The sequence below is a fragment of the Myotis brandtii genome, unplaced genomic scaffold (genome assembly GCF_000412655.1).
Source record: "Myotis brandtii unplaced genomic scaffold, ASM41265v1 scaffold412, whole genome shotgun sequence".
Taxonomy (NCBI): domain Eukaryota; kingdom Metazoa; phylum Chordata; class Mammalia; order Chiroptera; family Vespertilionidae; genus Myotis; species Myotis brandtii.
Genome location: NW_005365832.1, coordinates 225,372 through 245,879, shown reverse-complemented (window position 1 = coordinate 245,879; position 20,508 = coordinate 225,372). Strand labels below are relative to the sequence as shown.

The 20,508-nt window shown below is 40.5% G+C and overlaps 1 protein-coding gene across 1 annotated transcript in view; it reads right to left on the bottom strand.

The window, feature by feature from the left end:
• The window catches only part of CCDC150 (coiled-coil domain containing 150), a 47,190-nt gene extending 26,710 nt beyond the window's left edge, over positions 1–20,480 (bottom strand). Inside the window, exons 1-13 of the mRNA XM_014545564.1 lie at positions 20,168–20,480; positions 19,013–19,176; positions 17,545–17,765; positions 17,252–17,430; positions 15,558–15,626; positions 14,102–14,218; positions 12,661–12,790; positions 10,195–10,238; positions 8,116–8,208; positions 7,046–7,170; positions 6,633–6,810; positions 6,040–6,108; positions 1,778–1,891 (exon numbers count right to left, since the gene is read on the bottom strand). Of these exons, the coding sequence (XP_014401050.1) occupies positions 1,778–1,891; positions 6,040–6,108; positions 6,633–6,810; positions 7,046–7,170; positions 8,116–8,208; positions 10,195–10,238; positions 12,661–12,790; positions 14,102–14,218; positions 15,558–15,626; positions 17,252–17,430; positions 17,545–17,765; positions 19,013–19,176; positions 20,168–20,176 (1,512 nt within the window). The 5' untranslated portion in view covers positions 20,177–20,480. The remainder of the gene's footprint in view (positions 1–1,777; positions 1,892–6,039; positions 6,109–6,632; positions 6,811–7,045; positions 7,171–8,115; positions 8,209–10,194; positions 10,239–12,660; positions 12,791–14,101; positions 14,219–15,557; positions 15,627–17,251; positions 17,431–17,544; positions 17,766–19,012; positions 19,177–20,167) is intronic.
• Positions 20,481–20,508: the final 28 nt, after the last annotated feature.

The window sequence follows — 20,508 nt, the reverse complement described above, 5'->3', positions numbered from 1 at the left end:
CTACACACATTTAATCCTCCCCATCCGCAGGGCAGACAGGACCCTCTGTGTTCTCCTCCATCAACGTTTCTTCAACACCTCTTATGTATTAGGCACTAGGCCAGGGAGTATAAAGATTAGTAACTCCTGTTCTTGCATTAGAAGAGTGAAGGCAGATGCATGAACAGGTCAATTTCTCATCCACGTATCAGTTATTCTGTATGGGCATGCAGTGTGCTGTGGGAACCCCAGTTAGGGAAGATCCCCAATGACATTAAGAACCCGCCCAGGTCACACATAAATGGAGCCAAGGGTGGAAACCAGGATTGCCTGAGTTCACATCTGAGGGGGTCGAGGGTGGGAGGACATACACAACACACACTCATGTGTATCATCTCAAGTGTGTCAATAAGAGGTTAGACTACAAGGAAGCTTTTATGGAGAATTTCAAGTGTGAACTCTCAAAGAACAAATTACACTGCCAGCACTGAATGGAAATAGGCTTAACAGTATTGTTAAGATTAAAAAATAACCCTGAAATCTCGACCTCATCCCTCAGCCTGCTACTGCCAACTGCAGAGCTTCCCAGCTGCCGTGGTCAGAGCAGATTCTAAGTGGACAGACACGGGTCTGCAGGCTGGAGGGGTGGGCTCTCATCGGGAGACCTTTTCAAGAAGTGTGGTCTGCAGGCAAGAATCAACTTGGACCAAATCACTGGCAAGATCTGTCAAAGTCAGGAATAAGGTAAGGCCACAGGCCTGCTCACGGGTGTGGGCGCAGGCTGAGAGGCGGTCTTCCAGACCAAAAGGAAATGGGGAAGAAGCCCCGCTGAGACCTGGCCAACAAGCAAAGGACAGGGAGGAATCTTTAGTCTCGGGGAAGGGAGGACTGGCCCGAGAGACCCTGGGAATTAGCCAGTGCCTCTAGTCACTCCAACAGGAGCTCAAGACCTTCTTACCCGGGGTCAATTCAGATACCAAGAATTCAATAAATGTTAGATGTCTGATATATGCATTACATGTGTTAACTTAACCCCCTGAACAACCCTCAACCTCCTAATAATAGTATGATTCTCTCCATTTTGACAGATTTAAGAAACTGAGGCTCAGAAAGGTTAAGCAGCATCATCAAGAATCTCAGCCAAGATTGAAAAACCTAGGCAGGCTGGCTCTAAAGCCATGAAAATGTAAAAGGACTTACATTTACGCTGTAATTTTTCATAGTTGAAGCAATGAGCAGCTTATGACACAGTTTGAGAGAATTTAGTTCAGATTAAGATAGACTCACATTAGGGCGTCCATGGAATTTCCAAAGCTTATTTGCATGTTGTAGAAGCAATCATTAAATTTCAAGTATTCAAAGGCACATAGGAAACGTATTCTCTCTTCACAGACCAATCATCTCTTTAAATCCCCTTTACCACAGGGAGAAGATGTTTTTAAGAACTTTGCCATTTGTTTGTAATGCACTGGCCTTGTTAAATAGCTTTTAGAAATCAAACTTAAAACTGATGACGTAATGGAGTAAACTGTCAGACGGGGAAAATACAAGTTTCTTCTTCACAATTCATAGAAGAGCAGATGTTTTTAAAACATCAGCAATCTCTGTGCTTTTCAGCATTATAGATCATCTGTGTAAGAAGAAAGGAAAGGAAAGGAAAGGAAGGAAGGAAAGGAAAAGGAAAAGGAAAAGGAAAAGGAAGAAGGAAGGAAAGGAAAGAAAGCAAGCCCATCTCCTGACCTCTTTAAAAACTCATTAGTCATCACTTCCTACTGAAGACTGACCTTTTTATACCCACCCCATGGTAATCGGCCTCGTCTTGCTGAAGCTCCAGATAAGCCACCTGATCGGCCAGGCCCTTATTCCTTTCCTCCAGAGCCTGCAGGCTGTGGGTTAATGCGTTTACGTCTGCCTTTGAAACGCAAAAGGAGAAAGAAATCCATTTACCACCTATACATAGACTCCTTATGCCAGATCCAAAAATATTAACTTATTTAACATGACATGTCCAACTGTAAAATAGAAAGTATCTTATGAACATGTTCTCTACCTTTATATCTGGGGATTTTCAATCCGATCGCGCTATGATGATTTTAAAAATGATTTTTCTTTTATATTTTTTCAAGTTTCTAGTTGTCTTCAGCAGAAGGGAGGGTTATTATAAATTTACACAGTTTACATTTACTAGAAATGGAAGTTCTTCTGATACTTGGCATTTATTTAAATATTAATAATTACCCAAACCCATGAAATACTTAGATACAAATCTAAAAACATATGTTCAATATTTGATATGCTGAAAATTACAACATACTGCTGAGAAAAATTTTGAAAAAAAGCGAAATAAAATAGAGAAATAATTCATATTGATGTATAAGTGTACTCAGGCAGGTCAAACCCGTGTTGTTCATGAATCCACTGAATATATACACAATAAACATTACTCAGCCATTAGAAGAAAAGAAGTACTGATACATGAAACAACTGGATGTGAGATACTTCACATCCAATAAGATGGGTAGAATAAATTTTTATTTTATTTTTGTAATATTCAAGTAAAACTGGTTGACCTTAGTAGGAATTCTTACATTATTTAATACTGCTTCTAATTTATCACAGGAGTTACTTCCCAAAACTGCTCATCACAGCTGGATTGAAAGAGTATTTTGGAAATGTGGCAATGTTGTTTATATAAGTAGCCTACACTATACGTCTACTGGAGATCCAAAGGAATTTGCCTTGTGGAATTTGAAACAATAGAGCAAGTGGCAAAAGCTCCTGAGGTATGTCCAGAACGTTTTTCTTTTTAAGCAAGTACATCCCATGTAAGCGTTGGGGAGCCCTGTCTTGGAAAATCTTGGAATCATGAACATCCTTGAACATTTTGCTGACACAAAACTGAGCTATGAGGATGGTGACTGCTGTTTGTGTGATACTTTTTAGTGTGTGTTTTTTTTTTTGAAACAGACCATGACAAGTATAAATGAGGATGTGGAGATACTGGAATCCTCATACATTGCTGGTGGGATTGATTGTAAAATGATAGTTGCTTTGTAAAAGTTTGGCAGTTTCTTAAAATGGTAAACAGAATTATCACGTGACCCAGTAGTTTCACTCTTGGGGAAAATATACCAAAGAAAATGAAAAACATGCTCACCAAAAAACTGTACAAACATTCATTGCATTATTCTTGGTAGCTGAAAAGTGGAACAGCTTGAATGTTTATCAACTGAGAATGAATAACAAAATATAGTATATTCATACAGTGAATATTATTCAGCTATCTATAGAATCAAGTACTGACATATCCTACAATATGGATAGACCTCGAAAGCATCATGCTAAGTGAAAAGCAGCCAGACCCAAAAGACTACATACATACTAGTCTACATACATTTCATTTATATGAAATGTCCAGAAGAGAGAAATCCAGAGACAAAAAGGAAATCAGTAGTTGCCAGGGGCTGGGGTAGGGGTGAATAGGGAGTAACCGCTAACGGGTACTGGGTTTCTTTTTGCATAAAAAGCTTCTAGAATTAGAGAGCGGTGATGTTTGCATAAACTTGTGAATATGCTAACCACTGAACTGTATAATTTAAGAAGGTGAATTTATAGTAATAATTATATCCCAATAATACAAGGTACTAGAACAATCAGACATCCACCTCACAATAACATGCACCTGAACCGTACCTTGAATGATATACAAAAATTAATTTGAATAGGATCATAGACCTCATGTAAAACCTAAGATTATAAGCCTTCTAGAGAAGAACAAAGGAGAAAATCTTTGTGAGCTTAGTTTAAATTTCTTAGATATGACACAAAAAGTAAGATCCACAGAATTTGAAAGATTGATAAACTAAGCACCAAAATATAAAACTGCTCTTTGAAAGAACATGAGAAGACAAGGCATAAAATGGAAGAAAATATATATAACACATATACCTGATAAAATATTTGTATGTATATATAAATATAATTTTTTTTAAGAATTAATATGAGACTATATTTTAAAATCTCTGAAAAATCAATAGTAAGAAAGCAAACATTTGAATTAAACATGGTTAAAAGATTTGAAGAGACAATTCAAGTTGTGGATGGCAAATAAGCAGATGAAAAGATGCTCACTATTATTAGTCATTGGAGAAATGCAAATTACAGCCACAATCATATACCACTGCTCACCAGTTACAAGGCTAAACCAAAAAGCACTGACAAATACCAAGTGTTGGTAAGAATGGAGAGAAAATGCAACTCATATATGTCTTTGTAGGAGTGCAAGATGACACACATCCTTTGGAAAACAGTTGAGTAGTCTGTTATTCAAACATATACTTACCACAGGATCCAGAAATCCAACTCACGATATTTACCCAAGAGAAATAAAAATATATGTTCACATGTGAATATTTACACAGGGAACAACCCAGATGTCCTTCATTTGGCAAAGGGTAAAGAAACTGTGATACATCTATATGTTGGAACACAAACTATGATACAGCAAAATGGCTTTACACTAAATAGAAGCAACCAGACTTAACGTCTACCATCCTGTATGATTTCATTTATAGGATGTTCTGGAAAAGATAACTACAGGGACAGAAAAGCAGATGAGTGGTTACCAGGGTGCAGGAAGAGGTTGATTACAAAGGACCCAGGGAGCTTTCTGGGACAAGAGAAATGTTCTATATTTTGATTTTGGTGGTAATCACATGCCTGCATGTGCTGCCAAACTCAGAGCCAAACACAGAAAAGGGTGAACTTCTCTATGTAAATTACAACTCAGTAAACCTGACTCCAAAAACCCAGAGATTTACAAACACACGTTAAAAAATCAATTTAGACAAAAAATAGGACTCTAAAAGCATTACCACTGCCTAATACAACCACTCTAAGCAAGCACCTTCCAGTCCCATCGCCTTACACTCGGCCTACATTAAGACAATTGAAATCAGACAAAGTAATAATGCTGTTTTTGAATCACAGAATACAGCTACACTCGGCCTACATTAAGACAATTGAAATCAGACAAGCAAAGTAATAATGCTGTTTTTGAATCACAGAATACAGGATTTGCCTTAGCCCTGTAACATTCACTAATATTTTTAAGCAAAAAACATTCATGAATTTAATAGTAGCTGCCAGTTTTCCAAAATTTAAAAAGCCTGTTTGGGCCAAATTGACACCAACAAAGTCCTGACCCCCAAGAAGTTAGTTCATTCAGTGACTTTTTACAGTGGACTATTTTCAATTTATTGGGTATGAGACACTTAACCACAGGGGGCCCCTGCCAGCTTGGTGAATGGTATTTGAGCTTGAGCTAAGAACTTAGCTTTTCTTTTGTTCCCAATTCTTAAATGAGAAATAAAAATGTAAAACTGCTCACATATCTGGTAATACAAAAGCTCGTTAGTTCAGTCAGAAGCCAAGGGACAGCCAGGGCCTGACGTCTGTCCTGACATCTGCTGCTGGACCTACTGTCTGGGGTAGGCGAGTTCTTGACGCTCTAGATATGTTCTCTAGATAACAGTGATGCATAACCTTAACTCTCTTCAAATTCTGAAATGCAAGCAGCAATGTTTTAAAGATTGTTGGGTGTGTTTTGTTTTTTTTTTACTTTAATAATAATTGTATTTGTTTCTCTGGCCAATTCTATCTTTTTAGAACCCAGAAAAGGGGACCTTGCAGATAAAGTGGCAGGTGCTAATCGGTACTTAGGAAGCCGAAGTTAGTTTAAAAAAACAAACAGAACAAAACAAAAAACAGCATGGTCAGCAGTCACCCTGGCCTCCCACGTGCCCATGAGCCCCCTCAGGGGACCTGCTGGCTAAGCCGCTCAGTGGCCAGAGGGAGGCAGTGATGACTCCCTGGGGAGCACCAGACGCTCACAGTAAGCCGGCTCCACGAGCTGCAGGACTGAGTGCTTGGAGCCGCAGCAGCTTCCCGCTTCTCTAGCCCCCACGCCTTGGTATGCAACCAAATAACCCATCTTGTCATTAAGATGAACTGATCCAGATGGCAGTGAGACAGGAGAAGATGAAATAAAACGTGGAATACCTTGTATTTAGCCAATTCCTTTTCCAAATTGCATTTTTCTTGTGCTTTTTCTTGCTCGTTTTTATTCACCTGCCCAAGGGGGAAGGAGGAGAAGTGGGTCAGTATTGAAGCAGCGGCAGGCGCCCCTACAGCAGACACACCCTGCATGCAATGAATACCTACACTGCCGATAGCACATCCTCTCAGAAAAGGGGTCACTCAGGGAGTCTGAGGCAAAGCAGACGTCACAAACAGCCCTGCAATTAGAAAGACACGTCTGCATGTCAGACCCTGCTAGTCCTTCCTAACTAGGGAGACAGGGCTGTTCCCCCTAACATACATTATTCACTCCCTCAGGGAAATCAATTTCTAAAAATCTGACCCCTAATCTAACACGAGGATGTGTGTGGACTATTAGTTAGCTTCACTAGTGCTGCATAAGGGGATATTCTATTTGGCACAGACTATTTCACTTGCTAAAAGACAGATTAGCCACCTCAATATTTATTTAATGAGCAACTGTGACCAACTGCATCTGGGTGGTCTTTCTTGTCTTTGACACTTAAGATACAATTTAAAACACGAGGAGCTCGCCTAAACCTGCCTCCACCCACCTCTCTCTGAAGGCTCTCCTTCTCGCCCAGCAGAGAGGTCTTCTCCTGCAGCGACGCTTCCAGTTCCCCGCGCAGTCTCGCGATAGTTGATTCCAGCAGCTCCTTCTGCACCGCTGTCCTCTTCTCAGCATCCTGGGCCTTCTGGAGACACTGGTTGTGCTCGAGGATTAAGTGGTTGCTACAGGAAAGACCAAGGAGACAGGAAAGCAGCATGAGAGTTCTCCCGCAGAGACTGATGTTCTCGTAGAGCACCCCTGCCGCCTGGGAGCAGTCGTCACCATGTTCTCACAGAACTAGTTCCTGAGGGCACAGTGCCTGGCCCAGCAAATGCAGAATTAAAGGTTCCCATTAAAGATAAGAAGTACGAATGCAAGGACAAAAGACGCATAAGAAGTTGCCCACAAGTGACTTACAGATGTGCCTGGAGTTGCGTTTTCTCATTCTTAAGATTCTGCAGCTCACTTGTGATACTGGCATGGGCTGCATCCAGCAGTAACTTTTGTTCTTGAAAAGTCTGTGTCACCCTTTTCTGCTCTACCTGAGTGTTAGAAATAATATTAAAAGCTGAGGCTCCAGAAAGTCATTTGATAGAGTTTCATTCATAACTGATCAAAGAAACTGAATTAGCTTAAAAACACAAATTTTATATATAGGGTGTTCCCCCCAAAATATATATACACACTTTGAATAATTATAAAGGCAGTGTTTATTAAGATACATTTTCAAAATTAAGCTATCAGCTGTTAAAGTGTGTATACATTTTTTGGAACACCCTGTATATATAAAACCTCTTTAAAAAATTTTTCATTTTAATGCCTTTCTTTGGCCCCACTCTAATTTGACAATTCTATAATTTTATAGCTCTCTTAGCCAAAAAAATCAAGATTTATTATTTACCCAGCTTGCTGCAAAATTCATAAAACTCCTAAAATGAGTATATTTGTAGAACTCATAGGGCCCTCCGAGAACTTGTCTGCCTGCATATTTGGTGACTCTTCTCCATACACATACATATGTAAAAAAATCAGTGAAATTTGGAACTACTATCCCATAGAAAACGGGCACACCACTTCCAAAATCCAGCCAGCATTTATGAGGTACCTACTGTGCTATTTGCTACAGAGCATAAAAGAAAGTATTTGACACAGCCCTTGACACTGAACTGCTTTTAAGTTTATAAGAGGAAAGAAAGGTATATACTATTTAAAGAGTAAATTAGAAAGCAAACAAAGGCAAAGTGTGAACTAGTGCATGACCTAGCAGTATATCTCATAAACTCATGTGTCATAGGAATTTGGAGAATGAAATGAGAAATGTAGTTAATTTGATAATATTTCACAGATGAAGTAGATCTTATGAAAATTAAAATTTGGATGATGGCAATGGTATGAAAATATATAATCAGGATAAATCTTGGCTCTCAGTTCCTTAATTGAACAGAATTAAGTAACATCTAAAAAACTAGAGAAATGAGAAGACTTACCTGTACTTTCTCTGCTGCTTCATGAAGGGATATTATTTCAGACCTCAAATATCCATTTTTCTCATGTTCCTTGTTGAGAGACATCTGCACATTCTATAGGAGAAAACATTTTCTCTCTCTTTTACATGTATGATCTACTATTACATGCATCTCTCTCAAAATACCTGCTCTGTCCCAGACAAGAAAAACTAAAGGACTTCATTACCATTAAACCAGCTTTACAAGAAATGTGAAAGGGTCTTTTTAAAGTAGAAAAGGCAAGGCCATAACCAGAAATAAGAATAGATGAGAAAGAAAAAACTTCACAGGTAAAGCTAAATATTCAATAAATACAGCAAATCAGACACTTAAAAAGCTACTATGAAGGTTTAAAGAAAAAAGTATCAAACTCAACTCAAACAACAATTAAGTACTTTGTGTTTGCACAACACAAAAATCTAAGCTATGACATCAATAACATAAATCATGAAGAGGAGGAGGAGTAAAAATGTAGTCCTTATAGAATATACAGGGTGTCCCAAAAAATGACTACGCATACTTTGAATAATTATAAAGGCAGTGTTCATTAAAATACATTTCATTTTAAAAATTGAGCTATCAGATGTTACAGTGTGTATACATTTTTTGGGACACCCTGTATTTGAACTTAAAACACCTATCACATTAAAATGGAGTGCTATAGATAACAATGATATACATATATCTCATGGTAACCACAAACCCAAAACCTTACAAGATACACAAAGAACAAAGAGGAAGGAACCTAAACAAAACACTAAATGAAAACAGCAAATTATATGGAAGAGATCAAGAAGAAAGAAACAGAAGAAAACTATAAAAAAACAAAAACAATTAACAAAATGGCAATACATACATGCTTATCAATAATTACTCTAAATGTAAATGGATTAAATGCTCCAACAAAAAGACACAGTGTACCTGAATGGACTGATAAACACGACCCACCTATTTGCTACTTACAAGAGACTCACTTCAAATGGAAAGACACAGACTGCAAGTGAACAGATGGGAAGAGATATTCCATGCAAACAGAAATGAAAAGAAAGCTGCAATAGCATTAATTACATTAGACAAAATGTAATTAGACTTTCAAACAAAAAATGTAAAACAAGTCAAAGAAGGACATCCATAATTATAAAGTCAATCCAAAAAGAGGTTACAATGATTGTAAATATCTATGCACCCAATATAATAACACCTAAATATATAAAGTAGTTATTAGTTGATGTAAAGGGAGAAATCCACAGTAATACAATAGTAGAGAATTTTAATACCCAACTCACATCAATGGATAGATCCAGACCAAAAAATTAATGGCCTTAAATATTACATTATACGAGATCAACTTAACAGACACTTATAGAACATTTCATCTGAAAACTGCAGAATACACATTTTTTTTCAAGCGTACATAGAACATTTTCCAGGATAGATCAATATTAGGCCACAAAAATAGTCTCAATACATCCAAAAAAACTGAAGTCATTTCAAGCATGTTCTATAATCACGGTGGCATAAAACTAGAAATCAACTTCAGGGAGAAAACTTAAAAAAACACTAATATGTGGAAGCTAAACAACATGCTACTAACCAACCAACAGATCAAATAGGAAGTCAAACAAGAGATTTAAAAAAACTATCTTGAAACAAATGAAAATGAAAACACACTTTCCAAAATTTATAGGATGTGGCAAAAGCAGTTCTAAGACAGAAGTTCATAACTATACAGGCCTACCTCAAGAAACAAGAAAATCCCAAATAAACAATATAATTCTACACCTAAAGGAACTAGAAAAAGAACAAACAAGCCCACAGTAAACAGAAGGAAGGAAATAGTTAAGATTAGAGCAGAAATACATGAAATAGAAACTTTAAAAAATAGAAAAGATCAATAAAAGTAAGATCTGGTTGACAATTGTTCTGAATATGCAACTCACACAAAGTTTTTTAAAAATAAAGATTTTGGAAGAATCAGGACTATAAACCAACACGAGTGAGGAACTATCACTTAGTGAAGAGAGGAAAGACACCTCTGCACTCTCCAGCCTCAGAACTTACCTTATTTTCTTCAGCCAGCTTGGAAATAAGGTCATCTCTAGAAACTAAAAACAAAGAGTCCACATCACTACGATGATAATGACGCAGTGCAACTACACTGAAACCACACAGTATGTTTTCTCTTAGAAGCTTTGATTTTCTTTCTTTTTGTTTGTGTTTTGTGGCAATAAGGAGGATACAAGTATTTCTAACACTTCTTTATAGAAACTAAGTCAGGAAATTATCAAGAAACTGATCCAGAGCCACGTGCTAAGGGAAATGAAGTCACATTTCACCCCATGCACAGGTGATGATGAATCTGAGAGACTTTAAGCCAGGGGGCACACAACCAAAAGCTTTTTCTTCAAGAGATCCCTCTAGCAGAGGCTCATAGAGACAGGGAGGTCCGTTTAGTAGCTGTGGCAGTAACCAAAGTGTAAAACAATGAGAGCTGGCTCTAAGGTAATGACAGTGGGGTACGGAGGGCAAGCAGACTCGTGAAATAAAAAGCAGGGGTAGCCGAAACCGGTTTGGCTCAGTGGATAGAGCGTCGGCCTGCGGACTGAAAGGTCCCAGGTTCGATTCCGGTCAAGGGCATGTACCTGGGTTGTGGGCACATCCCCAGTAGGAGATGTGCAGGAGGCAGCTGATCGATGTTTCTCTCTCATCGATGTTTCTAACTCTCTATCTCTCTCCCTTCCTCTCTGTAAAAAATCAATAAAATATAAAAACAAACAAAAATAAATAAATAAAATTAAAAATTAAAAAAAAAAGCAGGGGTAACTGTCTGGTCGTGGTGGGGGACAGGTGGGACAAAGGCAACAGACAGATGAATCCACGAACATATCTAGCGTTCAGACTGGGGCAGCAGGGAAGACAGGGCAAGGGGCAGGTTTGGGGACAGAATGAACGAGGACCGTAATACTTGTGTCTTCATCATGCGTTCTGAGGCAGCTGAAAGGTACCATGTATAGATGTTTAGTTGGCAGTAACATTCCATCTGGAGCTCAGGAGGATTTTGTGTGGAGAAAAAAGACTCTCAACTACAGAGAGTATGTAGGGTGAAAATAAAACCAAAGACTGAAATAGGGGAACAGTTTTAGTCCCAGCTATCCTCTTTACTGTGGGTCCTTGGATAGAGATCTTATTTTTTTAAATGGCTTCTATTTTCTTATCTTTCTCACAAGGCTGCTGGAAGGCTCAAATGAGATAATGCGGTAGCACCATACAATGTAACATATTTCTGTAGCCATGCAATCATAGGAAGACAGAAAATTATCTTGGGGCATCATCAGTGAGAATGTCACTGAATAACTCACTACTCAACAACTATCAGGAAAAAGCGTACTTTCTGCTAAAGCAGTAAGTCAGAACCCTGAATGGGTTGCCCTTTGCTCTGTTTTTCATAATTTTCATTTTCCCTTTTGGTATTCCCTGCCCTACCACAGCCAGCGAGCAGAGAAGGCACACTAGTAAGAACACTGGGCCTGGAGTCAAGAGATCCAGGTTCAGCCACATTTCACCATTTATTCCTTCTGTAACTCTGGGAAGCATGCATGTTACATGAGGTCATTACTGTGAAAGTTCTGTGTAAACCACTGAAGTGTATTCATATGTGAGGCACAGTCCTGTAACTCTGTGATCTCTAGAGCCAAACTATCTGAAAACTACTTTTCACCTATGTATTAAAAACAGTAGCCCTAGCTGGTTTGGCTCAGTGGATAGAGCATCAGCCTGTGGACTGAAGGGTCCCAGGTTCAATTCTGGTCAAGGGCACATGCCCCAGTTGGGAGCTCGATCCCCAGTAGGGGGCGTGCAGGAGGCAGTGGATCAATGATTCTCATCATTGATGTTTCTCTCTCTCCCTCTCCCTTCCTTTCTGAAATCAATAAAAATATATAATAAAAACAAAAACAGCAGCAGGGTAAGGGCTGATGGGCTGAAGAAGCATGACTCTGAGAAACCTGGGATCAAGTCTAGACTCTTCCATTTCTTAGCTCTGACACCTCTAAGGACGCAGTTTATGCATCTGTACAATGAGAAGATTAATCTAAGCTCCAAGGCACCTTACATCCATTTCTATAAATAGAGGTTAACCAAAATAAACTGGTAACTTGAAGAATGGTGAGTCTGACATGATAAGTGATTAGAATCAGTAGGTTAGCAAGGATTAATGGCTTTATTTCCTTATTAACATTCCAGTATCCAATATTCAATCTAGATTCTAGAAACCAAATGTTCCCAAGTCCACAAACGCTTAAATAAACTTGAAAAAATATCTAAATAAAAATAGTTTACAATTAAGAGGGTCACCAACATTCTCTTTTCTCAGTGCCACAGATAGAAAGGAAATCAGCTTTTTTTACATTCAGGCCCATGGGAAATACTAATGACACTGGCCACTTCAAGAATTTGGGATCTTAAGAGTTTTTGCATAAAATCTCCAAAAACTAACTACAGTGTAATTTCTAGCACCTATTCCCATACTTAGGTCAGACTTGAGCTGTAAGATAGCAGCCTCCAACTCTCCTTTCTTTTGTTGCTCCTGTGCCAGTAGTTCTTGGGTGTTCTGTATAGAACTGCGTAGGGACAGGCAGTTTTGCTGCAAAACTTGTACCTGAAATTGTACAAGAAAAACTCCTTTTCTGTAAGGTAAAGATTCTAATAAACTACCTTATAGCACATGTGTGAGGCATCACTGGAGGAGAAGGGAGTTCACCTCCACATTACAGTTGACATCTCCACAGAGGCGGGGCCTCAGCCGTGCTGGCCAATGGAGCTCCCTGTGCACACCACACAGCAGGCACAGTCACAAGTGACTGTCGAGCTCTTGAAATGTGGCCAGAGTGAGTGAGAAACTGAATTTTTAATTTTTAAAAAATTTAAATTTAAATTTAAATGGCCACGTGACTAGTGGCTACCATACTGGCAGTGCAAGTCATAGCAATAAAGGACCACTTACAAATTCCTTAGGAATCGTCTTTGTAATTCCATTGTGAAGGACAGCCATCAAAATAATTAAGTTAAAATAATGGATAACATAATAATTAAGTTATTAATTGTTAATTAGATAATGATTAGTTAAAATAAAATTAGGTTAAAGTAAAGATTATATATTCCCATTATAGGTATTCAACTGAGCCACTCGGCCAGGGTATAAGTCTGCATTTTTACTAATTGCCTTAAATTGCTTAGAATTGAAAATATTCTAAATTACAGATAGGTACGCCAAATAACAAGTATGATAAAGGCAAAAACAGTATATTAAAATAAATAATGAGAATTAAAAACAGACCTGTAAACACATCCCTGATTATTTTACTTATTGGTATTTTTTGCTCTAAGTATTAGCTCAGTTTAATCTTTATTTCCTATTCACATCACATACAAATACCATGAGGCCAGGGTAATGCCTTCTAAGATCAAACCCTGGAATAGAGATTAATGATGCGGTGGGAAGGATCCTGTCCCAGGAGCTAAGCCAGTGATTCCCAAAGTGGGCGCTACCGCCCCCCGGTGGGCGCTGCAGCAATCCAGGGGGGCGGTGATGGCCACAGGTGCATTTGGGGGCGATGAGTAACTGCTATTAAAATTAAAAAAAAATTAATTTCCAGGGGCTGAGTAATATTTTTTCTGGAAAGGGGGCGGTAGGCCAAATAAGTTTGGGAACCACTGAGCTAAGCATTCACTTCTCGAAGCCTGAGGCAAATTAATCTCTCTGGTCCTCAGCTCCCTCATTCATAAACTGAGTGTCAGACTGAATGATAGCAGATCCTTTCTTATTTTGCACTAAAATATTTAAAATAGTAGTAACATAAAGAAAAGTTAATAATTTAATAAATCTAAAGGAAATTATCAAAACTATAGGCTAATAGGTAAAATGGTCAGCTTTCTCTTTCCTAAAGATAAGGAGAGGACAGATGTCTACCTGCTTGCGTTCCACCTCCACTGCTGCCCCCATCTCTTGTATTTTGAGCAGCATGGCCGATCCAGAGTTCTCAAGAGAAGTCCTCAGGCACTTTTCCTGAGACAGCTGTCTCCGCAGCTACAGAGCAACAGTGCAGTTAGGCAAGACCCAGGAACATCAGAGCAGCTTAACAAAGGTCAGAGTCACTTGGGAAGTTTGCCAGACATGCCATCTCACCCCCAAACATCCTTCACTAGCTTATGACTACTCAGAAACAGGCTTCTGTTTTTTCTCTAATGCGTAATCTTCCAAGAAATAGAGTCAAATTTGTTGTTCTTATCCTATAGTGTAAGTCTGTTTCCCAAATTTCAGGTCAAGACTCATTAACAAGCTGCAAGCAGCACTTGGAAAAGGAAAAACAAAGAATACAAAGCAAGAATGAAAGTGCACAGCAAAGAATAAGAAACGGTAAGTACCGCTTCATAAATGTCTGCGTACATTTACACATGGGCAGTGTTGCAGTGTAAATAGGTATCTTAGAATGGGCTGTTGTGAAAAAGTTTGAAAAACACTAATATCATACCTTAGGATATGGATTTTCTGTATTTCTTTCTGGCTATATCTTTTTAAATCTTATTTCCCTATGTTTTGATTTCCTCATCTATATATTTTTATCCCGTAGTATTATAAACATACTTCTGCAAGCTTATTTCATTCTGTTCTGAGATTGAAAGGTCTAAACAAATACTGAAGTAACTTCAATAGCAGACAATACTGACACTCAAGAATTGGGGTCCACTACCTTATTTTCTCAATAAATGACAGTAAAGTGAATCAGAGATAAAAGAATTTTTAAGTTAAAATAATGGATAACATAATAATTAAGAGTCTCTTCTATCAGGAGGTAAGAAGATTCTTTCCAGCTTAAACTGGGAATCGCAACATGCCATTGATTTTATGAAGTCATATTAATATTGAGGTTTTTAGGCCACTGTGTATACTGAGTAATTCTTCTGACTATTTTCAGCTGCAAATTTTTAGACCAACAACTTTTAGCAGCCACCTACTTCACAATTCCCAATCAACAGAGTTTTATCTCCTAAAACTCAGGCTGAAATGGAGGTTTCACAGTAAAATTAGATGAGCAGGCTGACTAAAAGCTTTTTACTTTAAACACAACTGCAGTTTGAAAGGTCTTTGTATGATGGTGCTCAGTTACTCTAGTAACGGGCAACCGCATGGATTCTGCGGTAACCATTTCCCTCCGGGCTCTGGTTTATGGCTGTATTGAGGCAAAAGGAAGTCTTATGCCAAAAGGCAGGCGCTTTCACTTAAATGTCACGTGACGTATTTTTTAACGCCTCCTATTACACAGTTACATATTTCCTTCTTCAAAGGTTTCTGTTCATTCTACTTTCTTGACTTTTCTCATGCAATTCCAGTGCCCCCTGCACCCTCCAGCATCTTTTTATCTTACCTCCTGAACTTTAAGGTTCATTTTACGCTTTGTGGTCTTCAGCTCCTCTTCCATAATGGCTGCATTCTTCTACAAGTAGACGAAGAAAGGGTTCTAAGTGATCTGCAATGGCAGGGAGTAACTATCTAGACTTCTGTCTGGCAACCTATAAATGCTATTCTGAATACAGTTATCAATATTTCTCATTGTGAGTCTGAAGCCATGATGATGAGATTATTACTTTGGTTCATGACTTCTATTATTTTTCCGTCTAGATCATAAAAAGGGATTAGTCACACTCACTTCCTATGTATGATTTAATAACTGGAGGAGAGCCTGGGAACTGATAGAAATTTTTCTTACAGAGCATATTCCTACTTCTTTAAGTACTATACTCTGCTAGGCTCAAGATGACGCATGCTTAGGAGTTCAGGATGAAAAACACAGCTTTCACAATGGATTCTCTTCTATATTATTATTAAAGGCAGCACGTATGTGAAACCTCAGAAGTTGTCTTGGTCCTCTTTCCTACCTTCAGGCCCTACCCAGCACCATATTCTAGCGCATCTATCTCCACAGAACATCCCCTTCTTAAATGCCACGACCCTAACTCAGAACTAGGAAGGCTCATGCCTCCAACAATGCAATGCGTTACTAAGTCTTTCCCAGCCTCCCAGCTCTTCTCCTGACTTCCCCTGTAATCAATGCCCCACACTTCTGCCAGATTAGTTTTCCTTACGTCATTGCCTTATCCAAAACTTTAATCACCCCCTCCAATCAAACCCGACGACTCATTCTTGATTCTGAGACCCTCTATAACAGTGGTCGCCAACCGGTGGTCCGCGGAGCACTGATGGTCTGTGAGGACCGAAAGGTTGGCGCCCGCTGCTCTATAATGTGACCCTTGGCCAATTTCCAACTTATTTCCCACAGACAAATGTTCACTCCTGTCAGGCTAGTTTATGCATTTTCCCCTAACTGCACCCAGTGGAAAGATCTAGGTTCAAACCTGGGTCATGGGAAGAAGACAGGGAAGTGTGATCTTGGAGAAGTGCCTTCTCTCGGCCCCCAGTACTCTAATCATTAAAATGGGGACAATAATATCCTACATCAACAGGTTTTGCGAGGATTAAACAAAATAACCTGTTCAACATCTATTACACTGCCTGGCCTGTGGCGGGAAAACAAAATTGTTAGTTTATTTTCCTTGTCTTTATTCTTTGCTGCCTGTGTGTGTGCGACTTGAAATGCCCTCACCTCACCACTCTGTCTTCTAAAACCTCTTTCTGGAAGCCTACCCTGACCTATTCTAGAGGAAAAGATAGGGTATATGCACCCTCTCAAACCCATCCAACACAAAACTCTTCAATATTCGCTTACTGCCCTATACTTGTCCATTAACATTTCTATGCCTTTATTTTGTCTCTATTTCATTTTTCAAGCTATGCCTTGTTCTCCCAGGTAGCAGAGAAGCCCTTAAAGAGCACAGACTACCTCATATCGCTGGGCCCCCAGCCGTATGCACAGTGTAAGGGCTCTATAAATACTCAATTACCGATAGCACACCTCGTTTAAGTAATCCATGTAGATACATTTTAAATGTCAAGAATCCTCACATCAACACCACCTGTTTTTAAAAGTCAGTCTGACGGGCCTGTTGCCCGCTCCAGCCAACTCCTACCGCGAGCGTGTGTTTCAGAGCTCTCGACCCAAACCTTTGTCTCTGAGGCCATCTCCAGCGTGGCGGTCAGCCTCTGCACCTCGTCCTGGGCCTTGTCTTCCTCCTCTTTCACGTCTCTTAGCTGCTGGCGCAAATTCAGCACTTCCAGGTGCAACAGCTTTAGGTCCTGGGAATGCTCCTCCTGTATTGTGTTCAGTCGGTCCTTCAGAAAAGCTGCCAGACGGCACGGGAGGGTCAGACAGCAGCGGGAAGCTCGGGAAGGAAAAGCACCGTCCACTCATCAAGCACGCACACAGCACCACACTCCGACGGCCCTCTCCTCTCTACCTGCTTTCTGTGGATTCATGTCCCTCTCCGTTTGTAGACAAAAGATATTCATCTTCAAGGACTGGATGAGGCTTTCCAGGTGGCACATTCGATTCACCAGAAACTCACAGTTCTTCCATAAAATATCCGTTTTTCCCGAACAAGTTACTTCACTCTGGATAGGACTAGTGATGTTCTGGTTCTCAGGTGCTTCTACATACTTTGGGGTTTCAAACTGGTTTCTGGACAAAGATCCCAATACAACAAAATTATGCAATGCAATGGGTACGACCGGGATCGCAACCAGCGAGTCAATGCACTATTTCTACTAAGAATAAAAATCACACTTAGTTAACAAGCAGCTGTTATTCCCTCCAAGTTTACATGTAGAGAGCACTATTAAGTAAAAACTATGTGGGATGGGCAAATATCACTGACTTTTTAATGGCTGCTTATTTCAATATGAACTTGTCAAAAACTTTTTGTATGTAAAAAGCAGTGATACATAAAACATGGTAAAGTCTAATTCTGTAATAGTGAACTAAGAATTAAAGTTAGCATGGAAGCAATATACTTACATTTTTAAAAAATATTTAAACAAGGCTAGAATAAACACTCCTTTCCTGTTCCAACATACTCAACATGTATAAACATTTAATCTTTAACTGCTGAAGAGTTCTTTACTCTATGGGTGCTATAATAGCAACTAGACTAATTTAGGTCTTTATGAGAGGCACACAGGAAATATAGAGGCACACCTCAGAGATACTGCAGGTCTGGTTGCAGACCACAACAATAAAGCAAGTACTACAATCAAGTGAGCTGTAATCCTTTTGTTGGTGGAGGGACTAGCCTTCAATTTGAAAAAAAAAAAAAAATGCATTATCTAGGAAGTGCAATAAAATAAAGTGCAATAAAACAAGGTATGCCTGTGTGTACTTTTAAATAAATCATACCAGTAAATTGGATATTGGCTGGTTTTGCATCTAGATTTCTCAGGCCATTGATAATCCAACATTTAATGGTAATAACTTCTTTAGCAGCACAAGGGGAGAAAAAAAAATACAATTTTTTTTGAGTACCTCATTCTAAATTATAAAATTTTAAGACTTAAAACCTCTCTTTTCATTTACAATAAATCTGGGAAAAGAAAATGACCATCTTAATGGCATGAATCAAGTTTAGATGTCCACCTAACCTAATAAAGCCAATTTTTGATTTACAAAATAAGAACCAAACTTTTTTCTCATTACACAAAAAATTACATGTTGGTTTTAAATCAGGTGTCGACAGTAAACGGGATATCGAATATCTGTTTAGGGGAATTGTGGTAGTAGCTCTCTCACAGGATGCAACTGGAAGCTATTATTTCTCAGTTCTTTTGTAAACACCTATTTCGTCTGCCAAACAGCGCACCCTGTGACTCATTAATAACCAGTGACGCGAAGTTCTTCAGCCTGCAGCGAGCGAGTTCATGCTCACTTGTTACCTTTTTGCACCGAAGTCCAACATGATTAGGTCATCCCTCAGAGAACTGGTCTGTTCCTCAACGAACCTCATCCTCTGCTCCAGGACTGTGACTGTTTCAGAAGCTGTAGCACTGATGTGGGTTGGAGAGACAACGGGTCTGGTTATCGTAGCTTCTATATGCACCTGAGATTAAAGTCACGACGTTAGTGCAGTAGCTTCTATTATTTTTCAACACAGCCGCCGCCCCTTCCTGTGGTGGCACTGCACGCCCCTGTCCTGTTGAGCTCAGAGGTGGTTATGTGTCCTGTTTTGGCCAATGAAATGTGGGTGGAGCTTAAAGAGCTAACTTGTCGTTCACTGTCTCCGTCTCTCCCCCCTCCCCGCCTTTGCATGAGATGGGCAACATCGCAGACAGGGCCTGCCAGATCCCAGAGGGAAGATGACATGAAGCACAACCATGACATCCAGTGCGATTGAGCAATAAGCTTATCCTATATAATAAAGAGGGAATATGCAAATTAACCCTCACACCCTCACAATATGGCTGCCTACGACCAGGCCCACAGGGGGGTTAGTGAGGGACGACCAAACGACTGAACAGCAGGCTGTGTGGGGTGACCAGGCTGGCAGGGAGGGAGCAGATGGGGGTGACCAGGGCAGAAGTGGGGGCAGTTAGGGGCAACCCGGCCAGCAGAGGGGGCAGTAAGGGGTGACCAGGCTGGCAGGGAGGGAGCAGATGGGGGCAACCAGAACCAGGCAGGCAGGTGAGCGGTTAGGAGCCAGCAGTCCAGGATTGTGAGAGGGATGTCCGCCTGCGGGTTTAGGCCGGATCCTCGAGGGGTCCCGGACTGGAGAGGGTGCAGGCTGGGCTGAGGGGACCCCCCCCCTCCCGCATGAATTCCGTGCACTGGGCCTCTAGTGTTGTTTTGTAAGCCACTGAGGCTGCTCGGTAGTCTGTTACTGCATCACAGTCTGACTCTAGCCTGTCCTCTCTGCCGCGTTCAGACACACCCGGACCTAGGATTTGGCTGTCAGAGTTCTGGCCTCTCTCATCACCGGACATTTTCGCTTCACTGGATAACAGAGAACAGGAAGGATTCCAGGACCGAGGGTAACAAGTCAGGGCCGTGAGGAGTGTGTGGGCGGTCAAGCCGAACAGGGTCAGATGCTGCACCTCCTCCATCTTCAGCGCCTCGCGCAGGGCATGGGGCACTGGAGGGGAGAGGGGAACCCCGGGGCAGGTCCCGCGGGCCGCTGGGAAGAATGTCCATTCCTGGCACCCGCGTTCTCACAGGCGGGCCGGGGTCAGGACAGGTGGCCCCACCAGCTCCATCCGCACCGCCATGGCTGTCCCGGAGCCCGAAGCCTCCCCCCAGTGTCAGGCCGGGACTGAGGCTTGTCCGGGCCTCCCTCCGTCAGCCGCCGCCCGGGCGATGCAAGACCTTCGCTTCCGACCGGCCTCCCATGCAAAGGCGCCATGAAGCCGCGTCCTGAGGTCCGGAGACAAGAGAGGAA